The sequence below is a fragment of the Carassius auratus genome, chromosome 43 (genome assembly GCF_003368295.1).
Source record: "Carassius auratus strain Wakin chromosome 43, ASM336829v1, whole genome shotgun sequence".
NCBI classification, from domain to species: Eukaryota; Metazoa; Chordata; class Actinopteri; order Cypriniformes; family Cyprinidae; genus Carassius; species Carassius auratus.
Genome location: NC_039285.1, coordinates 14,350,241 through 14,372,276, shown reverse-complemented (window position 1 = coordinate 14,372,276; position 22,036 = coordinate 14,350,241). Strand labels below are relative to the sequence as shown.

Genomic DNA, 22,036 nt, shown 5'->3' with positions numbered 1-22,036 from the left:
ATGCAACTCTTATAATTATCTGGGCCTATCTGTCTATAGATATAGAGTAAGGTGACCAGATTTCTGAAATTAAAACCGGGGGCACTTCAGTGGTCAAAATATCACTGAAATCTCACTTGCCATTATCTACGAATTAAAAAACTGGGACAGTATGTTTTTGTGTTTTTATTTGATTGTTGTGGGTTCCATACATTAATTTAATAATTGATACAGTGGTGTTTGAGGATCAAACCTACCCCAGGGTTTTTTTTTTAAATACAATTCACCAAAAATCACACTGAAAAATAATAACCATTGCAAATATCCTGGGGTGTAAAAAGTCCACTCTGGTAAGAACAACACTAAACATTTAAAAAAGCTGTCATGTCTATATATCAAAACATGAATTATATTTAAATTCTTATATATATATATTAGGGCTGTAACGGTACTCAAAAATCACGGTTCGGTACGTACCTCGGTTTTAAAGTCATGGTTCGGTTCATTTTCGGTACAGTAAGGGATAGAAATGCATAAACATTAAACTGCAGGTTGTTTATTACTACAAACTTTTTTTTAACAATTTGTTTTTTTTAATACTTTTTAATGAAATATATATAAAATAAAATAAAAGAATAAGAAATAAAATACTGCTGCAAAGTTCTCCACTAAATAGGTAAAATACTCTCAGTCTTAAACCACGCCACGCTCACGCCACGCAGCCAGTGTGTCACAGACCTTAGAATCAGGGCGGGATTTGCGCTGAACGCGGAGACTTCCGCCACTTAATATGTTCATTTGGAAACACAAAAATGTACCCATATTCTGCATACAAAATATTGCATTCGGTACACACGTGCACCATACCGAAAGCCCTGTACTGAAACGGTCCGGTACCAATACACGTACCGTTACACCCCCAATATATATATTTATATATATAAAGAGAGAGAGAGAGAGATATCTTTTAATTATTTATTTATCTATAAATAAAGCACAGAACTTCTAACACATGCAGCGTGATTGTGTGAACATTTCTGAGCAGCAAATGTGATAGATCTGTAAAACAATATATTCAAGATTCAAGATTTTATTTTTCACATAAAGGTTATATAACATACAAAAAGCAGTGAATTGTAGGTATGGAATACTCTTTATAGACTGTGCCAAAAATAAGAAAATTAAATATACACAATATATTAAACTTCTACACAGATGATGTGCAGAGATGCTACACAGAAAACTGCTTCACGGATGATTTCAGCAGATTTCTGTGTATTGTGAGAGGGCCGTGTTTTACCGCTTCACAAAAGACTCAAAACAAATTGATGCACTCCACTGTGTTGAGCGAGACCGCATCTCTGCTGCCTTTACGTGTTAACAGAAACTTTGGGTTTCCCACTTATGAAGTCCTGAGCACTTCATGTGAGCTGCTGCAGTCTTAGGCCCACCACAAATGCTCTCATTGGTTGAGACACGTGATGACACCCATCCCAAGTCAGTACTGATCAACATCCCACTCCTCCTGTGACCCATGCTTTGACTGTATGTGTATTCAGAGCCAGTGAGCAATGGACTTTCATATTAACAAACAACTGTTAATGCGCAATAATTGTTGCTGTTAATCAATTAAAGCATTAACGTGACAATAACACTTTAACTTAATATATATTCTAGTTTAAAACAGCTTTTCTGGGATGTTTTGGACTGCAGGGGATAGACGTGGTGGTAGACTGGGCCTCTGATACTGCTGCAACTATTGCAGGAACCATTGGAGAGCTGAAGATACAACAACTTCTGAGGTGGTCTTATGTGGTGGCCTGAAACAAAACAGAAACAAATACAGAATTATTACGTGTAAATACACTACGAATGACATTTTATAAGGTAAAACATACAACTTCTTAAATCTAACAATAAAAGCAAAGCGAGAAAACTTGATTTGAAAATTGAAAAGAAAAATGTTAAACACGTCAAATTATTTTAAGGTGATCTTAGGTTTAGTACCGTAAACCACTTGTGGGAAAGGATTTCCTCCAGCTGAATTCGGTTCTTTGGCTTTATTTGCAGGAGAGCGCGGAGCAATCTGCAGCATTCTGTGCAGAAATATGAGAGGGACACATGAATATTACTTTAAACTTAAAACCTGCTTTAATTTAATGATCATATTAGCTGTACGATCTGAGTTCAGGCATCAGAAATCAAGAAAACTTCATGCATTTTCTAACGCCATCTTTCAGAAAGCCACTTGTCCCTGATTTGTATGTTTAAAATGATAACTGAACTCTTACCGTTTGACAGACCAGTTTTGGACCAGAGATGCAGTTTGAGCATGTGCAGATCTAAGAAACTTGGATAATATCCGGCCACTATTTTAAATAACAGAACCCCCAGTGACCAAACCGTCGCAGGCTTGCCGTGGTACTTTCCCTTTATGTGAAACTCAGGAGGGACGTATGTTGCTGTGCCTGGAAGAAAAAGATTTTGTTAGATGTGCAAGTTCGGTTCACAACAGTGACGAGATCCATGACTGTAACAGTGTCGTAATTCTACTGTATATATATCGGGTGCTTCTTGTTGTTTTGGTGACCCACGCCTGGTCAACTCATAATATAATCGTCACTAGAGTTGTAGCTTTTAGATACAGTACATACCAGAGTATGACATGTAGACAGTTGTCCTCAGAATGTCCCCACACCCAAAGTCAATTAGTTTGACTTCAAGTGTCTGGTTGTTGATGAGAAGGTTGCTCAGTTTGATGTCACGGTGGAACACTTGGCGCTGGCAGCACACGTTCGCAGCTTTAGTCACCTGCATCATGACTCGCCGTGCTAAGCTCTCGTTGAGACGTCCACCCTGACGCCCCACAAAGTCTTCCAAAGTCTCGCAAGGAGAGGGACATTCAAGGATCATGACGAAATGGTCATTGTAGTCCTTCCAGTCCAGCAGCTGGATGATCTCTGGCACTCTGGGGCCTTTATTAGCCAGGATTGTGAGAGCGATCTCCAGTGGAACGAGTTGCTGATATCCAGGCTAAAAGAAAGACGTTGGTAAGATAGAAGTTGTTTTCCAAATAAGCACTTAGTCCAGTTTTCCTACTAGTTAGTGGGAGGAGAACAGAGAGAGTGCATCTTACTTACAATGTATAAACTTGGCCTGTAGGTTTCGGTCTTATTAACATATTTGACCGCCACCTGATCAAGAAAACAAACAACAATTAACTTGTGAAGAGGCCACCATTAAATATATACAGACAAGTTTTGTAAAGTTGAATTGAATTTAAGTTCAACCAGGACAAAAAAATACACTGAGAGGCCTTGCAAACAATAGCATGACGGGGCATAAAGATGAGACGGGGCAAAATCACTTCGCTAGATACGTTTTCATCAAGTTTTCACTTACTTTAAGGTCATCCTCCAAACGTCTCGCCTCATACACAGAACCAAATCCACCTTCACCCAGCAGATCACCCAGCTGGTAGTGGCTGGAAATGAAGTCTGTTACAAGATAAAACAACTGCACTTTTAAACATTTGTTATAGTTATTATTCCATTTGATTTTATATAAAAAATCTTAAATTACACATGATAGCATTTACATCAGTAGAGACTACAATGAATATGTTCATGTTATTATTTGTCATCCCTAAACTATGTGCATATAAAATTACAAAAACTATTATTATTTTTTTTATTTCCTGGATGAAAGATCTGATCATGACCTTAATCCATTTTCAAGTTGATTTTATATGTGTTGATGTGGATTTTATTTATTTAAAATTTGAGATTTATCACATTTTATAAATTCTTCATTGAGGAAACCTTAAAAATTAGACCAATTAGAGATCGAACAAGATACTTAAAAGCTATTATAATCTATCATTTAAAACTAGAATGATTCAATTGATTAATTAATGAATGTCCCAGTAATGGATGTGTAGGAATGAATGATGACTGGTCATGCTCATGTCATTTACCATCACTGCATCTGGCTTTCTGTTCTTTCTGGTTCTTCACTTTCTCTCTCTGCTGCTCTTGCTCTTGCTTCAGCTCTTCTTCACCCTGAACTGGGTTCGAGCTGCGCTTCAGATGTTTCTTCACAGCTCCGTAGAAAGAGGCCACCCTCCACCACTTCTTTTTCTTCTTCCCTTTCTCCATCACCTTCCTCTCCTGGTCGTTTCCCTCAGCAGCATCAGCAGTGCTCTCATGAGGATGTTGTTCCTCTGTGCTGCTGCTGGGGTTTGGGGGGGTGCTGAGATCACATCCGTGGCTATCTGGGCCTCTATTTGCCAGGATGTTGAGATCCTTCTCCTCTGGAAGACGGTGTGGAGATCCAAGCTAAAAGAGAGACAGTTTTTACAATGGTAAGGTGAAAGTTCTTTTCCAAATGTAGTTTGTAGTTTGATTTAATTTAAACCCAACCAGGACAAAAAGACACACTGAGAGGCCTTGCTAACAGTATAATTATATAACCAAATGATGAAGATAAGACAGGACTAAATGTATTTTCTAGCTAGGCAAGTTTTCATTCATCTTTTACTTACTTCAGGGTCATCCTTCAAATGTGTCGCCTCAGCGTCAAATCCACCTTCACACAGCTGATCACTCACGAGGTTGTGTCTGACAGTGTAGTCTGTTAAAAGATGAAACAACTGCAGTTAACCTAAAAGTTTAAATATTTGTATTATTCAATTTTAATTCATATATAATCTCATAGAATTATTTTTAAACATATCCTGGATCTTAACCTTGATCAGTCTTCAAATTTCTTTATTTATTATTGTGCTTATGTGATTTTTTTATTTAAGATTCCCCTGATTTGACTTATCTATATTGAGGAAACATTAAAAAGATAGGAAAAGGGTATTGAAGACTAAATAAGAAAGCTATTATAATCTATCCTCTAGATTAATTTACTAAAAATGGATATCCAGGGATAACTGATGGCATTTGATGTAAAATACAGAGCTTCAGTAAACTGTGTAACATATTCTTATGAGTTGATCATTGATTTACCATCACTGCATCTGTCTTTACACTGGTTCTGGTTCTTCACTCCCTCACTCTGCTCTTGCTCTTGCTGCAGCTCTACTTCACCCTGAACTGGGTTCGAGCTGCGCTTCAGATGTTTCTTCACAGCTCCAAACAAAGAAGACAACCTCCACCACTTCTTTTTCTTCTTCCCTTTCTCCACCACCTTCCTCTCCTGGTCGTTTCCCTCAGCAGCATCAGCAGTGCTCTCATGAGGATGTTGTTCCTCTGTGCTGCTGCTGGGGTTTGGGGGGGTGTTGAGATCACACACCTGACTCTCCGTCAACGGATGAACTCGACAAGGTCGCTGAAACATTGTTGTCAAAATCGATAACAATCGCTGAAAATAACTGCTCAGATTCACTCACCACTGCTACTAAACCCACAAAATGATTTCTTGGACTTATAAGTTCTACGAAATCGAATTCTTTCTGTGACGTCACGATAACCCGCGCGCCCTTTTTTTTTTTTTTTTTTTACGCCGCTCGCGCCGGATTCACGAAGCATTCTTAAGAAAAAAATATTCTTAACTGCCATGTTCTCCTTCTAACGTAAGGGGAAAAAAGTATGCAATTTTCTTGCATTTCCACGAATTTTTATTTTTTTACAAAACAAGTCAGACAGGGAGTTCATTTTTAATTTAAGCCAACAAATAAATGAATAATCTTTGGCGGTATTAAGCACACGTGCAGCGCGCGCACACTTCATCTCGTGACAGGCTCTTTATTCAAAAACATGCGCGTTTATTGTGATTATTAAGAGTTTATCAGCGAGTCTTCAGCAAGAACCAGCACTGATTCGATAATGCATGTCATTTTCTTCATCAGATTTTTTTTTTACAAGAATTACATTTCTTTAGAACTTATTGGAATTTATCTTAGGAAATTTCTTAACTTATTTTTCTTACATATTTCTTAAGATGATCTTCGTGAATCAGACCCCTGATTTTAATATTTTAAACTGGGATCATAATGAATCCCAGGAGCCTATCATTCAATGACAAGAGTAAACTATACCTAAAAGACCCAGATTAAACAATTGTTAAACAATTCACAATTTAAGTAGAAAAGAAATACATGTTGCCCACCATATGAAACAAAATGTATCTGTTAAATGTATTTTATGAATTTAAATATTTAAATTTCATATAAATGCAACTCTTATAATTATCTAGGCCTATCTTTCTAGGTAGATAGAGTAAGGTGACCAGATTTCTGAAATTAAAACCGGGGGCACCTTCAGTGGTCAAAATATCACTGAAATCTCACTTGTCATTATCTACGAATTTACATAGGACAGTATGTTTTTGTGTTTTTTATTTGATTGTTGTTGGTTGCATACATTAATATCATAATTGATACAGTGGTGTTTGAGGATCAAACCTACCACAGGGTTTTTTATTTTATTTTATTTTTTATACAATTCACCAAAAATCACACTGAAAAATAATAACCATCGCAAATATCCTGGGGTGTAAAAAGTCCACTCTGATAAGAACATACATCACTAAACATCATTTATAATAAATATAACATACAGGGCTCATTTAAACACTTTTTGGAAATTTGTAACATTTCATTTAAAAAAGCTGTCATCTCTATACCAAAACATGAATTGTATTAGAATTTTTGTCACTGATGGTATTTCAGCCAATATGTACAGCTTAAAAATATATCAAAATGAACAATATATATATATAGAGAGAGAGAGAGATTTTTTTTATTTATTTAATTTATTTATTTATTGAGGGAAAAAACAGCAACTTTGTTACCTCAAAATGCTTCTTCAGATTCGAGATATAATAAAAAAATAAAAATGAATGAGTACTTCTTAAGTTAATATAAAATTTAATGGAGTAAAAAGTACAGTATTTTTCTTCAGAAAGGTAATCATCTAATAGTACAAGTAATCAGTTTACATTTTGCATGAATAAAGTACAAATACCCCCAAAATAATCCTCACACTAAAAAATGTTGGGTTAAAAATAACCCAACCTGTAATCCAGCTACGGGTTGGTATAGCACCTTCCCATCTGTGGGTTATTTCAACCCAACCCATTGGGTTAAAAGTTACCCAACAGTTGAGTTAATTATTTATATTAATTAACATCAGTATTTTTATAAAAAATTATTTAATACAACCATATTTTGAAACTACTTTGTTGTAACTTACAGATTTTATATTGATATGCAAGCAACACATTTACAAATATATTTTAAAATATTTTGTTTAAATGTACACGACCGTGTAAAAATACAACTGACATTTTCAAGATGTACAAATGTGTCGATTCATATTCATATCAAAACACAGAAATGTGCTAATACAGTTCACAGCTGTGACCTAATGGTTAGAGTTGGACCTGTAACCCAAAAGTTGCAGGTTTGAGTCTCGGTGCTGGCAGGAGTTGTAGGTGGAGGGAGTGAATGAACAGTGCTCTCTCCCACCCTCAATACTCATGGCTGAAGTGCCCTTGAGCAAGGCACTGAACCCCCAGTTGCTCTCCGGACGCTCGTGATTCAAGTACAGCACTAATTAGTGCCAGCCTTAAAAGAATAAAAAAAAAAGTTAAGTTAACATGCATTGTGATGATATTTCATTGATACTCACTTTACAAATGAGTGAATTTAAATGAGTTAAAAGCTATAGCGAATTTAAATTGGTTAAAGTGATACTTCACCCAAAAATGAAAATTCTGTCATCATTTTTTTATTAAAAATATCTTCTTGGAACTATTTGTATTCTACAACGTGTGTCTTATACAAAATAAATAAAGGTGACTTGACTAAACAGGGCACTGTAATTTTAAGTGTTACTTTTACTTACAGGTTGAATGTCAATGAAGGACCGCTTAATTTCAGTGTATGATGTGCACACCATTTTTCCATTTGTGTGGTATGGTGCAGATGGCAGGAAGGGTTTTAAAGACAATTTCTGCATGAAGGCCTTTAAATGACAAAAGTATAGAGATTTTACAGACAAGTAAAAAGAAAAATCTAAGCTTACAGTTTACATTTTTACAGTCTTTGTGGGGATCCACTATCATCTGCATTAAGAGACAGACTAAACCAGTTTTCACTCCCTCCAGAAAATTTGTGACAATATTTGCGGCTAATGTGAGTACATTTTCCCACCCTTTACCCTTTGACTGATTTGGACTTGTAGGGAGGAACAAAAGTACACTGTAAATTAAAGGAAGCTTTGTTGGACGGAATGCAATAATACACTTATTTCACCTCATTTGTCCTTTTTTCATAATTTTTGGAAGTCATAGGTCTAAGTAAAATTAAAAACTTATGTATCATTAATTTTAATAGGTTACTTACCTTGAAATGCTTCAGTTAACAGGCAGAAATTCTATTGTTGCATTTTTTTCTTTCACAAAAAAGTCCATTGTCTAAAACACAAGTATAAAAACACATTTAGTACAACACATTTAAAAAACATGTCAATCAATCTAGCTTCATAAGAGAAACTGCTGTAATTGTAGGGTATTCCAATAGATGCATAACAATATTCAATAATAAATCATAAAAAAACTTTTACAGTACAATTAACTAGTGCTGGTGCGCTAAGAAGAATATGGCTTCTGTTTTACGCTCCCCTCTTAAAGGTTTGTTTTAGGAGTAACGTTAACTTTATGTAAATTTGGGGCACTGGTATAAACTTTCGCTGAAAGAGCAGATTACCTGACGACTGCGCGCTTTTCTTTCGTCTGGGTTTTTACTTTTTATAACAGAAAATTGCAGGTTCATTCAAACGATTCTCGCGGAGTCTGTCTGTCGCATGACTGATGTGTGAGCTCAGCTCGAGCAGCTTTTTTCACTGGTCCGATCCGATAAATGGTCCGTGCAGCTTTTCTAACATTTTTATTAACTTTAAGTAATATTTGTCTAAACATTTTTTGCAGCTTATCTTTTAGTGTATTAATACTGGCGAACAAACATGAATAGCATTCATTTACAATCGATCTGATTATCTGGGGGAAACAAACGGACTAAAGGGAATTACAACTTTTTAACGTATAAAGAAATTAACGTATCAGACACATTACTTAATGTTATGAAAGTTATATACATCACACGATTATATTAACAGTTACTTACCCTTCATAATCAGGCAGGCTGCCACTGATGTCATTGAGTCTCTGACTGGACCGTTAAAATTTGAACAGGAGTGAAGCGGGAAACATATTTAACCCAACAGTTGGGTTATAACTAAAAATAACCCAACGACGAAAGAAAAATTACCCAACAAATTTTAAGATAACCCAACACATTGACCCAATATGTGAAACCCAAACGTTGGGTTAAAAAAACAACCCAACGTTTTTTGCTGTGCTTAAGTACCATATTTTACACCTCTGCAAACAGGAAACATCTAAAAACCAGCTGGTATTATAACAAAATTATGGCTTTACAAAAACACATTAAAATAAAACAGTAAATATGATAACATATGATAAATAAAACAACAAATATATTATTTTCTAACTGTATTTAACATTTTCACAACTGTTGAAAACCTTTCGAATTTTGTTTATAAAAACATGCTTCTGGAAATGGATCTTTTCTATCCCTAATCAGGGTTAATATTTAGCATTTCAGGCTCATATTGACTACAAAGTATGTGCTTTCTGCAAATGTAATTGTGCAAGTGTAACTGATTAGTTTATTATTTTTTATATCATTCATATCAGAGACTTCAGAGTTGTGTCGCAGAGTTTCAGGAATGTTTAATAGGCCTATTGTGCAAAACAATCCCGCAACCTACATGTCTTGTTATACACTGCACAACGGTATTACTTTGTTTTAATATGTATATAATGCAGTCTCTTTTGATAACTGATGACATTAGCGCTATGCTCTTGTCCAAGCTTTTCATGGCTAGAATAATGGCTTGCGAGATGTGACCAAGTAATCGCAATAGTTGCAATCATATGATATCCAGAAGGCTAAATTGTTCTAGCATTTCCAGTGTGTTCGCTGGTTATTTTGAACAGGGACATCTGGTCACCCTAATATAGAATGCATTTATAAACACTTTGTCTCAGTGTTTCAATCGATTTTATATACAAAAATGTATTGCACAACAAATCCAATGCATAACTTTCACTGGAATATGTATGTATTGTCCAGTTTAATGACAATTCAATAAATATATTTTATATAAAATACTAATAAAGGCATGACTTTTGCTTTAATAACTTGTGGCTAGTTTACATTTTCATTTGTCTGCAGGCTTCTTCCAAATCATACCTTTCAAATTTTGGTTTTGAAAATTAAGGGAAATTTTCAAATCATGCCAACAAAGCTCCAATATCCCTTACATTTTAAGACAGGTGTTATAGCCCAAATGAAAACACAAAAGGGTATACATGAAGAGCATTTATTTAAAGGCTTATTTGCATATTTTCTGTTAATTTAACATTGCTTGTCTTTACATTTACATTTTATTTTCATTCCACACATTCTTTTCATTTCATATTGCTTTTCTTTTACAGTTTTTCTTTTTATTTCACGTAATTTTTCTTTTACTCTTTTAGTGAGTTGTTGTACAAATTTGTTGCAGACTTTGCATTATTTAAAAAAGTAAATTTGCTGTCCCATTTATCCTGGTATTTACAAATGGGGTTTGGTTCTTTGGCAGGTGTGCCTTCACTCTCTATCGTAGCATCCATCATCCGTCTCGGTTTTTACTTTTGTTGTTGTTTTTCCCGCGTTATAACTCATGTCATCTGACCTCACACACTCCTCGCGACAGGCTACTACAGGTGGCAGTTATCGCTAGACTAGTGACAGAGCTCAGATTGGGAATGTTTTTTTTATTAATATTTTATTAATAACGCAGGTTAAAATAAAAAAAATAAAAAATAAAATCCGGGAGATTTACGGGAAAATACTAATACGGGAGGACGACGGGAAAGAAGGGTAAAATATGTGACTTTCCCGGCCAAAACGGGACACTTGACAGGTATGTAAATCAAGATTTCTTTTTCTCTCTGTGTGTGTGCTGTCTTTATGTATCTGTTATAGCCTATAGTGTATTATATCAATCAAGTTATTAATTTCTCCTGATGTCTATAGCTTTTAACATGTTCAGATGGTACTTTACAGTGTTGCAGTCTGTGGTTTTACTTTATTGTTTTTTTTTTTTACTTTATTTAAAAATATTTTATAGTTTGTTATAGAAAATAAAGTTATGCTCAGAGTTCAGAGCCTCCATCATACGATTATAACAGATGCCTTCCGAGTGGAGACCTGCACTATCGAGTGCGGTGTGGGACACTTGATGGGTGAGTAGAGACTCGTGTGTGTGGGATGCAGGAGAATAAGGGTGTATCTAGTGTGATCACTCCGTGCCACGGTTCGTTTAGCTGGCCCCGGCTCGGTTGGAAGAGGTGGGCCAGAGCACGGTTCAGTTCGGTTCGGGTGTGGTGCACATGTAGTGTGAGCGGACCGCAGAATTTCTAACACATGCAGCGTGATTGTGTGAACATTTCTGAGCAACAAATGTGATAGATCTGTAAAACAATATATTCAAGATTCAAGATTTTATTTTTCACATAAAAGTTATATAACATACAAAAAGCAGTGAATTGTAGGTCTGGCATACTCTTTATAGACTGTGCTAAAAATAAGAAAATTAAATATACACAATATATTAAACTACTACACAGATGATGTGCAGAGATGTTACACAGAAAACTGCTTCACGGATGATTTCAGCAGATTTCTGTGTATTGTGAGAGGGCCGTGTTACCCGTGTTACCCGTGCTACCCAAAAGACTCAAAACAAATCGATGCACTCCACTGTGCTGAGCGAGAGCGCTTCTCTGCTGCCTTTACGTGTTAACAGAAACTTTGGGTTTCCCACTTATGAAGTCCTGAGCACTTCATGTGAGCTGCTGCAGTCTTAGGCCCACCACAAATGCTCTCATTGGTTGAGACACGTGAAGACACCCATCCCAAGCCAGTACTGATCAACATCCCAATACTCCTAAAGCGTTAACGCGACAATAACACTTTAACTTAATATATATTCTAGTTTAAAACAGCTTTTCTGGGATGTTTTGGACTGCAGGGGACAGACGTGGTAGACTGGGCCTCTGATACTGCTGCAACTATTGCAGGAACCATTGGAGAGCTGAAGATACAACAACTTCTGAGGTGGTCTTATGTGGTGGCCTGAAACAAAACAGAAACAAATACAGTATTATTACGTGTAAATACACTACGAATGACATTTTATAAGGTAAAACATACAACTTCTTAAATCTAACAATAAAAGCAAAGCGAGAAAACTTGATTTGAAAATTGAAAAGAAAAATGTTAAACACGTCAAATTATTTTAAGGTGATCTTAGGTTTAGTACCGTAAACCACTTGTGGGAAAGGATTTCCTCCAGCTGAATTCGGTTCTTTGGCTTTATTTGCAGGAGAGCGCGGAGCAATCTGCAGCATTCTGTGCAAAAAGATGAGAGGGACATCTGAATATTACTTTAAACTTAACACATGCTTTAATTTAATGATCATATTAATTGTACGATCTGAGTTCAGGCATCAGAAATCAAGAAAACTTCATGCATTTTCTAACGCCATCTTTCAGAAAGCCACTTGTCCTTGTTTTGTATGTTTAAAATGATAACTGAACTCTTACCGTTTGACAGACCAGTTTTGGACCAGAGATGCAGTTTGAGCATGTGCAGATCTAAGAAACTTGGATAATATCCGGCCACTATTTTAAATAACAGAACCCCCAGTGACCAAACCGTCGCAGGCTTGCCGTGGTACTTTCCCTTTATGTGAAACTCAGGAGGGACGTATGTTGCTGTGCCTGGAAGAAAAAGATTTTGTTAGATGCGCAAGTTGGGTTCACAACAGTGACGAGATCCATGACTGTAACAGTGTCGTAATTCTACTGTATATATATCGGGTGCTTCTTGTTGTTTTGGTGACCCACGCCTGGTCAACTCATAATATAATCGTCACTAGAGTTGTAGCTTTTAGATACAGTACATACCAGAGTATGACATGTAGACAGTTGTCCACAGAATGTCCCCACACCCAAAGTCAATTAGTTTGACTTCAAGTGTCTGGTTGTTGATGAGAAGGTTGCTCAGTTTGATGTCACGGTGGAACACTTGGCGCTGGCAGCACACGTTCGCAGCTTTAGTCACCTGCATCATGACTCGCCGTGCTAAGCTCTCGTTGAGACGTCCACCCTGACGCCCCACAAAGTCTTCCAAAGTCTCGCAAGGAGAGGGACATTCAAGGATCATGACGAAATGGTCATTGTAGTCCTTCCAGTCCAGCAGCTGGATGATCTCTGGCACTCTGGGGCCTTTATTAGCCAGGATTGTGAGGGCGATCTCCAGTGGAACATGTTGCTGATATCCAGGCTAAAAGAAAGACGTTGGTAAGATAGAAGTTGTTTTCCAAATAAGCACTTAGTCCAGTTTTCCTACTAGTTAGTGAGAGGAGAACAGAGAGAGTGCATCTTACTTACAATGTATAAACTTGGCCTGTAGGTTTCGGTCTTATTAACATATTTGACCGCCACCTGATCAAGAAAACAAACAACAATTAACTTGTGAAGAGGCCACCATTAAATATATACAGACAAGTTTTGTAAAGTTGAATTTAAGTTCAACCAGGACAAAAAGATACACTGAGAGGCCTTGCAAACAATAGCATGACATCACAGGAGTATAAAGATGAGACGGGGCAAAATCACTTCGCTAGATGCATTTTCATCAAGTTTTCACTTACTTTAAGGTCATCCTCCAAACGTCTCGCCTCATACACAGAACCAAATCCACCTTCACCCCAGCAGATCACCCAGCTGGTAGTGGCTGGAAATGAAGTCTGTTACAAGATAAAACAACTGCACTTTTAAACATTTGTTATAGTTATTATTCCATTTGATTTTATATAAAATTCTTAAATTACAGATGATAGCATTTACATCAGTAGAGACTATATTAAATATGTTCATGTTATTATTTGTCATCCCTAAACTATGTGCATATAAAATTACAAAAACTGTTTATTTTACATTTCCCAGATGAAAGATCTGATCATGACCTTAATCCATTTTCAAGTTGATTTATATGTGTTGAAGTGGATTTTATTTATTTATAATTTCAGATTTAACACATTTTATCAATTCTTCATTGAGGAAACCTTAAAAATTAGACCAAATTAGAGACCAAACAAGATGCTTAAAAGCTATTATAATCTATAATTTAAAACTAGAATGATCAATTGATTAATTAATGAATGTCCCAGTAATGGATGTGTAGGTGTGAATGATGACTGGTCATGCTCATGTCATTTACCATCACTGCATCTGCTTTCTGTTCTTTCTGGTTCTTCACTTTCTCTCTCTGCTGCTCTTGCTCTTGCTTCAGCTCTTCTTCACCCTGAACTGGGTTCGAGCTGCGCTTCAGATGTTTCTTCACAGCTCCGTAGAAAGAGGGCCACCCTCCACCACTTCTTTTTCTTCTTCTCTTTCTCCATCACCTTCCTCTCCTGGTCGTTTCCCTCAGCAGCATCAGCAGTGCTCTCATGAGGATGTTGTTCCTCTGTGCTGCTGCTGGGGTTTGGGGGGGTGCTGAGATCACATCCGTGGCTATCTGGGCCTCTATTTGCCAGGATGTTGAGGTCCTTCTCCTTCTGGAAGACGTTGTGGAGATCCAAGCTAAAAGAGAGACAGTTTTTACAACGGTAAGGTGAAAGTTCTTTTCCAAACGAGGATTTAGTTACTCTACTGAAATAAAATAACTGTTTGTTTTAAAAGAGAGAAGAAGTGCATCCTACTAACAGTGTATAAACCTTCCACATCTTCATCAGTCTTGTTAAGATGTTTCACAGACACCTGATCAAGAAAATGAACAACTTACCTCATGTGTAGACGCCTCATCATTCCTGTCATGAAATCTATGCTACATTTTGTAAAGTTTGATTTAATTTAAACCCAACCAGGACAAAAAGACACACTGAGAGGCCTTCCTAACAATATAATTATATAACCAAATGATGAAGATAAGACAGGACTAAATGTATTTGCTAGCTAGGCAAGTTTTCATTCATCTTTTACTTACTTCAGGGTCATCCTTCAAACGTGTCGCCTCAGCGTCAAATCCACCTTCACACAGCTGATCGCTCACGAGGTTGTGTCTGACAGTGTAGTCTGTTAAAAGATGAAACAACTGCAGTTAACCTAAAAGTCAAATATTTGTATTATTCAATTTTAATTCATATATAATCTCATAGAATTATTTTTAAACATATCCTAGATCTTGCCTTGATCAGTCTTCAAATTTCTTTATTTATTATTGTGCTTATATGAATGTTTTTATTTAAGATTCCCCTGATTTGACTTATCTATATTGAGGAAACATTAAAAAGATAGGAAAAGGGTATTGAAGACTAAATAAGACAACTATTATAATCTATCCTCTAGATTAATTTACTACAAATGGATATCCAGGGATAAATGATGGCATTTGATGTAAAGTACAGAGCTTCAGTAAACTGTGTAACATATTCTTATGAGTTGATCATTGATTTACCATCCACTGCATCTGTCTTTACACTGGTTCTGGTTCTTCACTCCCTCACTCTGCTCTTGCTCTTGCTGCAGCTCTACTTCACCCTGAACTGGGTTCGAGCTGCGCTTCAGATGTTTCTTCACAGCTCCAAACAAAGAAGACAACCTCCACCACTTCTTTTTCTTCTTCCCTTTCTCCATCACCTTCCTCTCCTCGTCGTTTCCCTCAGCAGCATCAGCAGTGCTCTCATAAGGATGTTGTTCCTCTGTGCTGCTGCTGGGGTTTGGGGGGGTGTTGAGATCACACACCTGACTCTCCGTCAACGGATGAACTCGACAAGGTCGCTGAAACATTGTTGTCAAAATCGATAACAATCGCTGAAAATAACTACTCAGTTTCACTCACCACTGCTACTAAACCCACAAAATGATTTCTTGGACTTATAAGTTCTACGAAATCGAATTCTTTCTGTGACGTCACGATAACCTGCGCGCCCCTTTTTTTTTTTTTTTTTTTTTTTCACGCCGCTCGCGCCGGATTCACGAAGCATTCTTAAGAAAAAAATATTCTTAACTGCCATGTTCTCCTTCTAACGTAAGGGGGAAAAAAGTATGCAATTTTCTTGCATTTTCGAGAATTTTAAATTTTTTTACAGAACAAGTCAGAAAGGGAGTTCATTTTTAATTTAAGCCAACAAATAAATGAACAATCTTTGGCGGTATTAAGCACACGTGCAGCGCGCGCACACTTCTCGTGACAGGCTCTTTATTCAAAAACATGCGCGTTTATTGTGATTATTACGAAGTGTTTTTCATTGAGTTTATCAGCGAGTCTTCAGCAAGAACCAGCACTGATTCAATAATGCATGTCATTTTCTTCTTCGGAAGTTTTTTTTACAAGAATCGCATTTTTTAAGAACTTTTTGGAATTTTTCTTAGGACATTTCTTAACTTATTTTTCTTACAGATTTCTTAAGATGATTTTCGTGAATCAGACCCCTGATCTTAATATTTTAAACTGGGATCATAATGAATCCCAGGGGTCTATCATTCAATGACAATAGTAAACTATACCTAAAAGACCGATTAAACAATTGTTAAACAATTCACAATTAAACTAGTAAAGAAAAACATGTTGCCCACCATATGAAACAAAATATATGTATTAAATGTATTTTATGAATTTAAATATTTAAATTTAATATAAATGCAACTCTTATAATTATCTAGGCCTATCTGTCTATAGATATAGACTAAGGTGACCAGATTTCTGAAATTAAAACCGGGGGCACTTCAGTGGTCAAAATATCACTGAAATCTCACTTGTTATTATCTACGAATTAAAAAACTGGGACAGTATGTTTTTGTGTTTTTATTTGATTGTTGTGGGTTCCATACATTAATTTCATAATTGATACAGTGGTGTTTGAGGATCAAACCTACCCCAGGGTTTTATTTTTATTTTTATACAATTCACCAAAAATCACACCGAAAAATAATAACCATTGCAAATATCCTGGAGTGTAAAAAGTCCACTCTGGTAAGAACAACACTAAACATTTAAAAAAGCTGTCATGTCTATATATCAAAACATGAATTATATTTAAATTCTTGTCACTGACAGTATTTGCCCTCAGCCATTTTGTGCATTCAACCAATATACTACAGCTTAAACATATATCAAAATGAAATATATATATATATATATATATATATATATATATATATATATATATATATATATATATATATATATATATATATTAGGGCTGTAACGGTACTCAAAAATCACGGTTCGGTACGTACCTCGGTTTTAAAGTCATGGTTCGGTTCATTTTCGGTACAGTAAGCGATAGAAATGCAAACATTAAACTGCAGGTTGTTTATTACTATAAACTTTTTTTTTTAACAATTTGTTTTTTTAAAATACTTTTTAATGAAATATATATAAAATAAAAAAAGAATAAGAAATAAAATACTGCTGCAAAGTTCTCCACTAAATAAAATACTCTCAGTCTTAAACCACGCCACGCTCACGCCACGCAGCCAGTGTGTCACAGACCTTAGAATCAGGGCGGGATTTGCGCTGAACGCTGAGACTTCCGCCACTTAATATGTTCATTTGGAAACACAAAAATGTACCCATATTCTGCATACAAAATATTGCATTCGGTACACACGTGCACCATACCGAAAGCCCTGTACTGAAACGGTCCGGTACCAATACACGTACCGTTACACCCCCAATATATATATTTATATATATAAAGAGAGAGAGATATCTTTTAATTATTTATTTATCTATAAATAAAGCACAGAATTTCTAACACATGCAGCGTGATTGTATGAACATTTCTGAGCAGCAAATGTGATAGACCTGTAAAACAATATATTCAAGATTCAAGATTTTATTTTTCACATAAAAGTTATATAACATACAAAAAGCAGTGAATTGTAGGTCTGGCATACTCTTTATAGACTGTGCCAAAAATAAGAAAATTAAATATACACAATATATTAAACTTCTATACAGATGATGTGCAGAGATGCTACACAGAAAACTGCTTCACGGATGATTTCAGCAGATTTCTGTGTATTGTGAGAGGGCCGTGTTTTACCGCTTCCCAAAAGACTCAAAACAAATCGATGCACTCCACTGTGTTGAGCGAGACCGCATCTCTGCTGCCTTTACGTGTTAACAGAAACTTTGGGTTTCCCACTTATGAAGTCCCGAGCACTTCATGTGAGCTGCTGCAGTCTTAGGCCCACCACAAATGCTCTCATTGGTTGAGACACGTGATGACACCCATCCCAAGTCAGTACTGATCAACATCCCACTCCTCCTGTGACCCATGCTTTGACTGTATGTGTATTCAGAGCCAGTGAGCGATGGACTTTCATATTAACAAACAACTGTTAACGCGCGATAAAATAATTGTTGCCGTTAATCAATTAAAACGTTAAGGTGACAATAACATTTTAACTTAATATATATTCTAGTTTAAAACAGCTTTTCTGGGATGTTTTGGACTGCGGGGGACAGACGTGGTAGACTGGGCCTCTGATACTGCTGCAACTATTGCAGGAACCATTGGAGAGCTGAAGATACAACAACTTCTGAGGTGGTCTTATGTGGTGGCCTGAAACAAAACAGAAACAAATACAGTATTATTACAAGTGTTAATACACTACGAATGACATTTTATAAGGTAAAACATACAACTTCTTAAATCTAACAATAAAAGCAAAGCGAGAAAACTTGATTTGAAAATTGAAAATTGAAAAGAAAAATGTTAAACATGTCAAATTATTTTAAAGTGATCTTAGGTTTAGTACCGTAAACCACTTGTGGGAAAGGATTTCCTCCAGCTGAATTCGGTTCTTTGGCTTTATTTGCAGGAGAGCGCGGAGCAATCTGCAGCATTCTGTGCAGAAAGATGAGAGGGACATCTGAATATTACTTTAAACTTAACACATGCTTTAATTTAATGATCATATTAGCTGTACGATCTGAGTTCAGGCATCAGAAATCAAGAAAACTTCATGCAATTTCTAACGCCATCTTTCAGAAAGCTACTTGTCCTTGTTTTGTATGTTTAAAATGATAACTGAACTCTTACCGTTTGACAGACCAGTTCTGGACCAGAGATGCAGTTTGAGCATGTGCAGATCTAAGAAACCTGGATAATATCCGGCCACTATTTTAAATAACAGAACCCCCAGTGACCAAACCGTCGCAGGCTTGCCGTGGTACTTTCCCTTTATGTGAAACTCAGGAGGGACGTATGTTGCTGTGCCTGGAAGAAAAAGATTTTGTTAGATGCCCAAGTTCGGTTCACAACAGTGACGAGATCCATGACTGTAACAGTGTCGTAATTCTACTGTATATATATCGGGTGCTTCTTGTTGTTTTGGTGACTCACGCCTGGTCCACTCATAATATAATCGTCACTAGAGTTGTAGCTTTTAGATACAGTACATACCAGAGTATGACATGTAGACAGTTGTCCTCAGAATGTCCCCACACCCAAAAAGTCAATTAGTTTGACTTCAAGTGTCTGGTTGTTGATGAGAAGGTTGCTCAGTTTGATGTCACGGTGGAACACTTGGCGCTGGCAGCACACGTTCGCAGCTTTAGTCACCTGCATCATGACTCGCCGTGCTAAGCTCTCGTTGAGACGTCCACCCTGACGCCCCACAAAGTCTTCCAAAGTCTCGCAAGGAGAGGGACATTCAAGGATCATGACGAAATGGTCACTGTAGTCCTTCCAGTCCAGCAGCTGGATGATCTCTGGCACTCTGGGGCCTTTATTAGCCAGGATTGTGAGGGCGATCTCCAGTGGAACATGTTGCTGATATCCAGGCTAAAAGAAAGACGTTGGTAAGATAGAAGTTGTTTTCCAAATAAGCACTTAGTCCAGTTTTCCTACTAGTTAGTGAGAGGAGAACAGAGAGAGTGCATCTTACTTACAATGTATAAACTTGGCCTGTAGGTTTCGGTCTTATTAACATATTTGACCGCCACCTGATCAAGAAAACAAACAACAATTAACTTGTGAAGAGGCCACCATTAAATGTATACAGACAAGTTTTGTAAAGTTGAATTGAATTTAAGTTCAACCAGGACAAAAAGATACACTGAGAGGCCTTGCAAACAATAGCATGACATCACAGGAGTATAAAGATGAGACGGGGCAAAATCACTTCGCTAGATAAGTTTTCATCAAGTTTTCACTTACTTTAAGGTCATCCTCCAAACGTCTCGCCTCATACACAGAACCAAATCCACCTTCACCCAGCAGATCACCCAGCTGGTAGTGGCTGGAAATGAAGTCTGTTACAAGATAAAACAACTGCAGTTTTACACATTTGTTATAGTTATTATTCCATTTGATTTTATATAAAAATCTTAAATTACAGATGATAACATTTACATCAGTAGAGACTATATTAAATATGTTCATGTTATTATTTGTCACCCCTAAACTATGTGCATATAAAATTACAAAAACTGTTTATTTTACATTTCCCAGATGAAAGATCTGATCATGACCTTAATCCATTTTCAAGTTGATTTATATGTGTTGAAGTGGATTTTATTTATTTATAATTTCAGATTTAACACATTTTATCAATTCTTCATTGAGGAAACCTTAAAAATTAGACCAAATTAGAGACCAAACAAGATGCTTAAAAGCTATTATAATCTATAATTTAAAACTAGAATGATCCAATTGATTAATTAATGAATGTCCCAGTAATGGATGTGTAGGTATGAATGATGACTGGTCATGCTCATGTCATTTACCATCACTGCATCTGGCTTTCTGTTCTTTCTGGTTCTTCACTTTCTCTCTCTGCTGCTCTTGCTCTTGCTTCAGCTCTTCTTCACCCTGAACTGGGTTCGAGCTGCGCTTCAGATGTTTCTTCACAGCTCCGTAGAAAGAGGCCACCCTCCACCACTTCTTTTTCTTCTTCTCTTTCTCCATCACCTTCCTCTCCTGGTCGTTTCCCTCAGCAGCATCAGCAGTGCTCTCATGAGGATGTTGTTCCTCTGTGCTGCTGCTGGGGTTTGGGGGGGTGCTGAGATCACATCCGTGGCTATCTGGGCCTCTATTTGCCAGGATGTTGAGATCCTTCTCTTCTGGAAGACGTTGTGGAGATCCAGGCTAAAAGAGAGACAGTTTTTACAATGGTAAGGTGAAAGTTCTTTTCCAAACGAGGATTTAGTTACTCTACTGAAATAAATAACTGTTTGTTTTAAAAGAGAGAAGAAGTGCATCCTACTAACAGTGTATAAACCTCCCACATCTTCATCAGTCTTGTTAAGATGTTTCACAGACACCTGATCAAGAAAATGAACAACTTACCTCATGTGTAGACGCCTCATCATTCCTGTCATGAAATCTATGCTACATTTTGTAAAGTTTGATTTAATTTAAACCCAACCAGGACAAAAAGATACACTGAGAGGCCTTGCTAACAATATAATTATATAACCAAATGATGAAGATAAGACAGGACTAAATGTATTTGCTAGCTAGGCAAGTTTTCATTCATCTTTTACTTACTTCAGGGTCATCCTTCAAACGTGTCGCCTCAGCGTCAAATCCACCTTCACATAGCTGATCACTCACGAGGTTGTGTCTGACAGTGTAGTCTGTTAAAAGATGAAACAACTGCAGTTAACCTAAAAGTTCAAATATTTGTATTATTCAATTTTAATTCATATATAATCTCATAGAATTATTTTTAAACATATCCTGGATCTTATCCTTGATCAGTCTTCAAGTTTCTTTATTTATTATTGTGCTTATATGAACGTTTTTATTTAAGATTCCCCTGATTTGACTTATCTATATTGAGGAAACATTAAAAAGATAGGAAAAGGGTATTGAAGACTAAATAAGACAACTATTATAATCTATCCTCTAGATTAATTTACTACAAATGGATATCCAGGGATAAATGATG

The 22,036-nt window shown here is 36.5% G+C and overlaps 2 protein-coding genes and 1 pseudogene across 2 annotated transcripts; all 3 read right to left on the bottom strand.

The window, feature by feature from the left end:
• Positions 1 to 1,712: 1,712 nt before the first annotated feature.
• LOC113061768 (serine/threonine-protein kinase pim-2-like) lies at positions 1,713 to 5,775 on the bottom strand. Its single transcript, XM_026231198.1, has 9 exons — positions 4,995 to 5,775; positions 4,523 to 4,611; positions 3,956 to 4,316; positions 3,382 to 3,476; positions 3,120 to 3,173; positions 2,634 to 3,012; positions 2,271 to 2,447; positions 1,987 to 2,075; positions 1,713 to 1,799 (listed from the first exon to the last, which is right to left on the bottom strand). The coding sequence occupies exons 1-9, from the start codon at positions 5,323 to 5,325 to the stop codon at positions 1,788 to 1,790; spliced, it is 1,587 nt and encodes a 528-aa protein (XP_026086983.1). The 5' UTR covers positions 5,326 to 5,775; the 3' UTR covers positions 1,713 to 1,787.
• A 6,241-nt stretch (positions 5,776 to 12,016) lies between these two features.
• LOC113061240 (serine/threonine-protein kinase pim-2-like) lies at positions 12,017 to 15,763 on the bottom strand. Its single transcript, XM_026230278.1, has 8 exons — positions 15,585 to 15,763; positions 14,662 to 14,710; positions 13,780 to 13,875; positions 13,517 to 13,570; positions 13,031 to 13,409; positions 12,668 to 12,844; positions 12,384 to 12,472; positions 12,017 to 12,196 (listed from the first exon to the last, which is right to left on the bottom strand). The coding sequence occupies exons 1-8, from the start codon at positions 15,761 to 15,763 to the stop codon at positions 12,185 to 12,187; spliced, it is 1,035 nt and encodes a 344-aa protein (XP_026086063.1). The 3' UTR covers positions 12,017 to 12,184.
• A 2,820-nt stretch (positions 15,764 to 18,583) lies between these two features.
• On the bottom strand, positions 18,584 to 21,221 carry LOC113061779 (serine/threonine-protein kinase pim-1-like; annotated as a pseudogene).
• Between the last annotated feature and the right edge of the window lie 815 nt (positions 21,222 to 22,036).

Coding starts and splice junctions, on each gene's coding strand:
- LOC113061768 (XM_026231198.1), bottom strand. CDS start 5,325: ATGTTTCAGCGACCTTGTCGAGTTCATCCGTTGACGGAGAGTCAGGTG. Junction 4,612..4,994: donor TAAAGACAGATGCAGTGATG/GTAAATCAATGA, acceptor ATCTTTTAACAG/ACTACACTGTCAGACACAAC. Junction 4,317..4,522: donor ATTTGAAGGATGACCCTGAA/GTAAGTAAAAGA, acceptor TCTCTCTTTTAG/CTTGGATCTCCACACCGTCT.
- LOC113061240 (XM_026230278.1), bottom strand. CDS start 15,763: ATGGAGAAAGGGAAGAAGAAAAAGAAGTGGTGGAGGTTGTCTTCTTTG. Junction 13,571..13,779: donor GTTTGGAGGATGACCTTAAA/GTAAGTGAAAAC, acceptor TTTCTTGATCAG/GTGGCGGTCAAATATGTTAA. Junction 12,473..12,667: donor CAAAACTGGTCTGTCAAACG/GTAAGAGTTCAG, acceptor CTTTTTGCACAG/AATGCTGCAGATTGCTCCGC.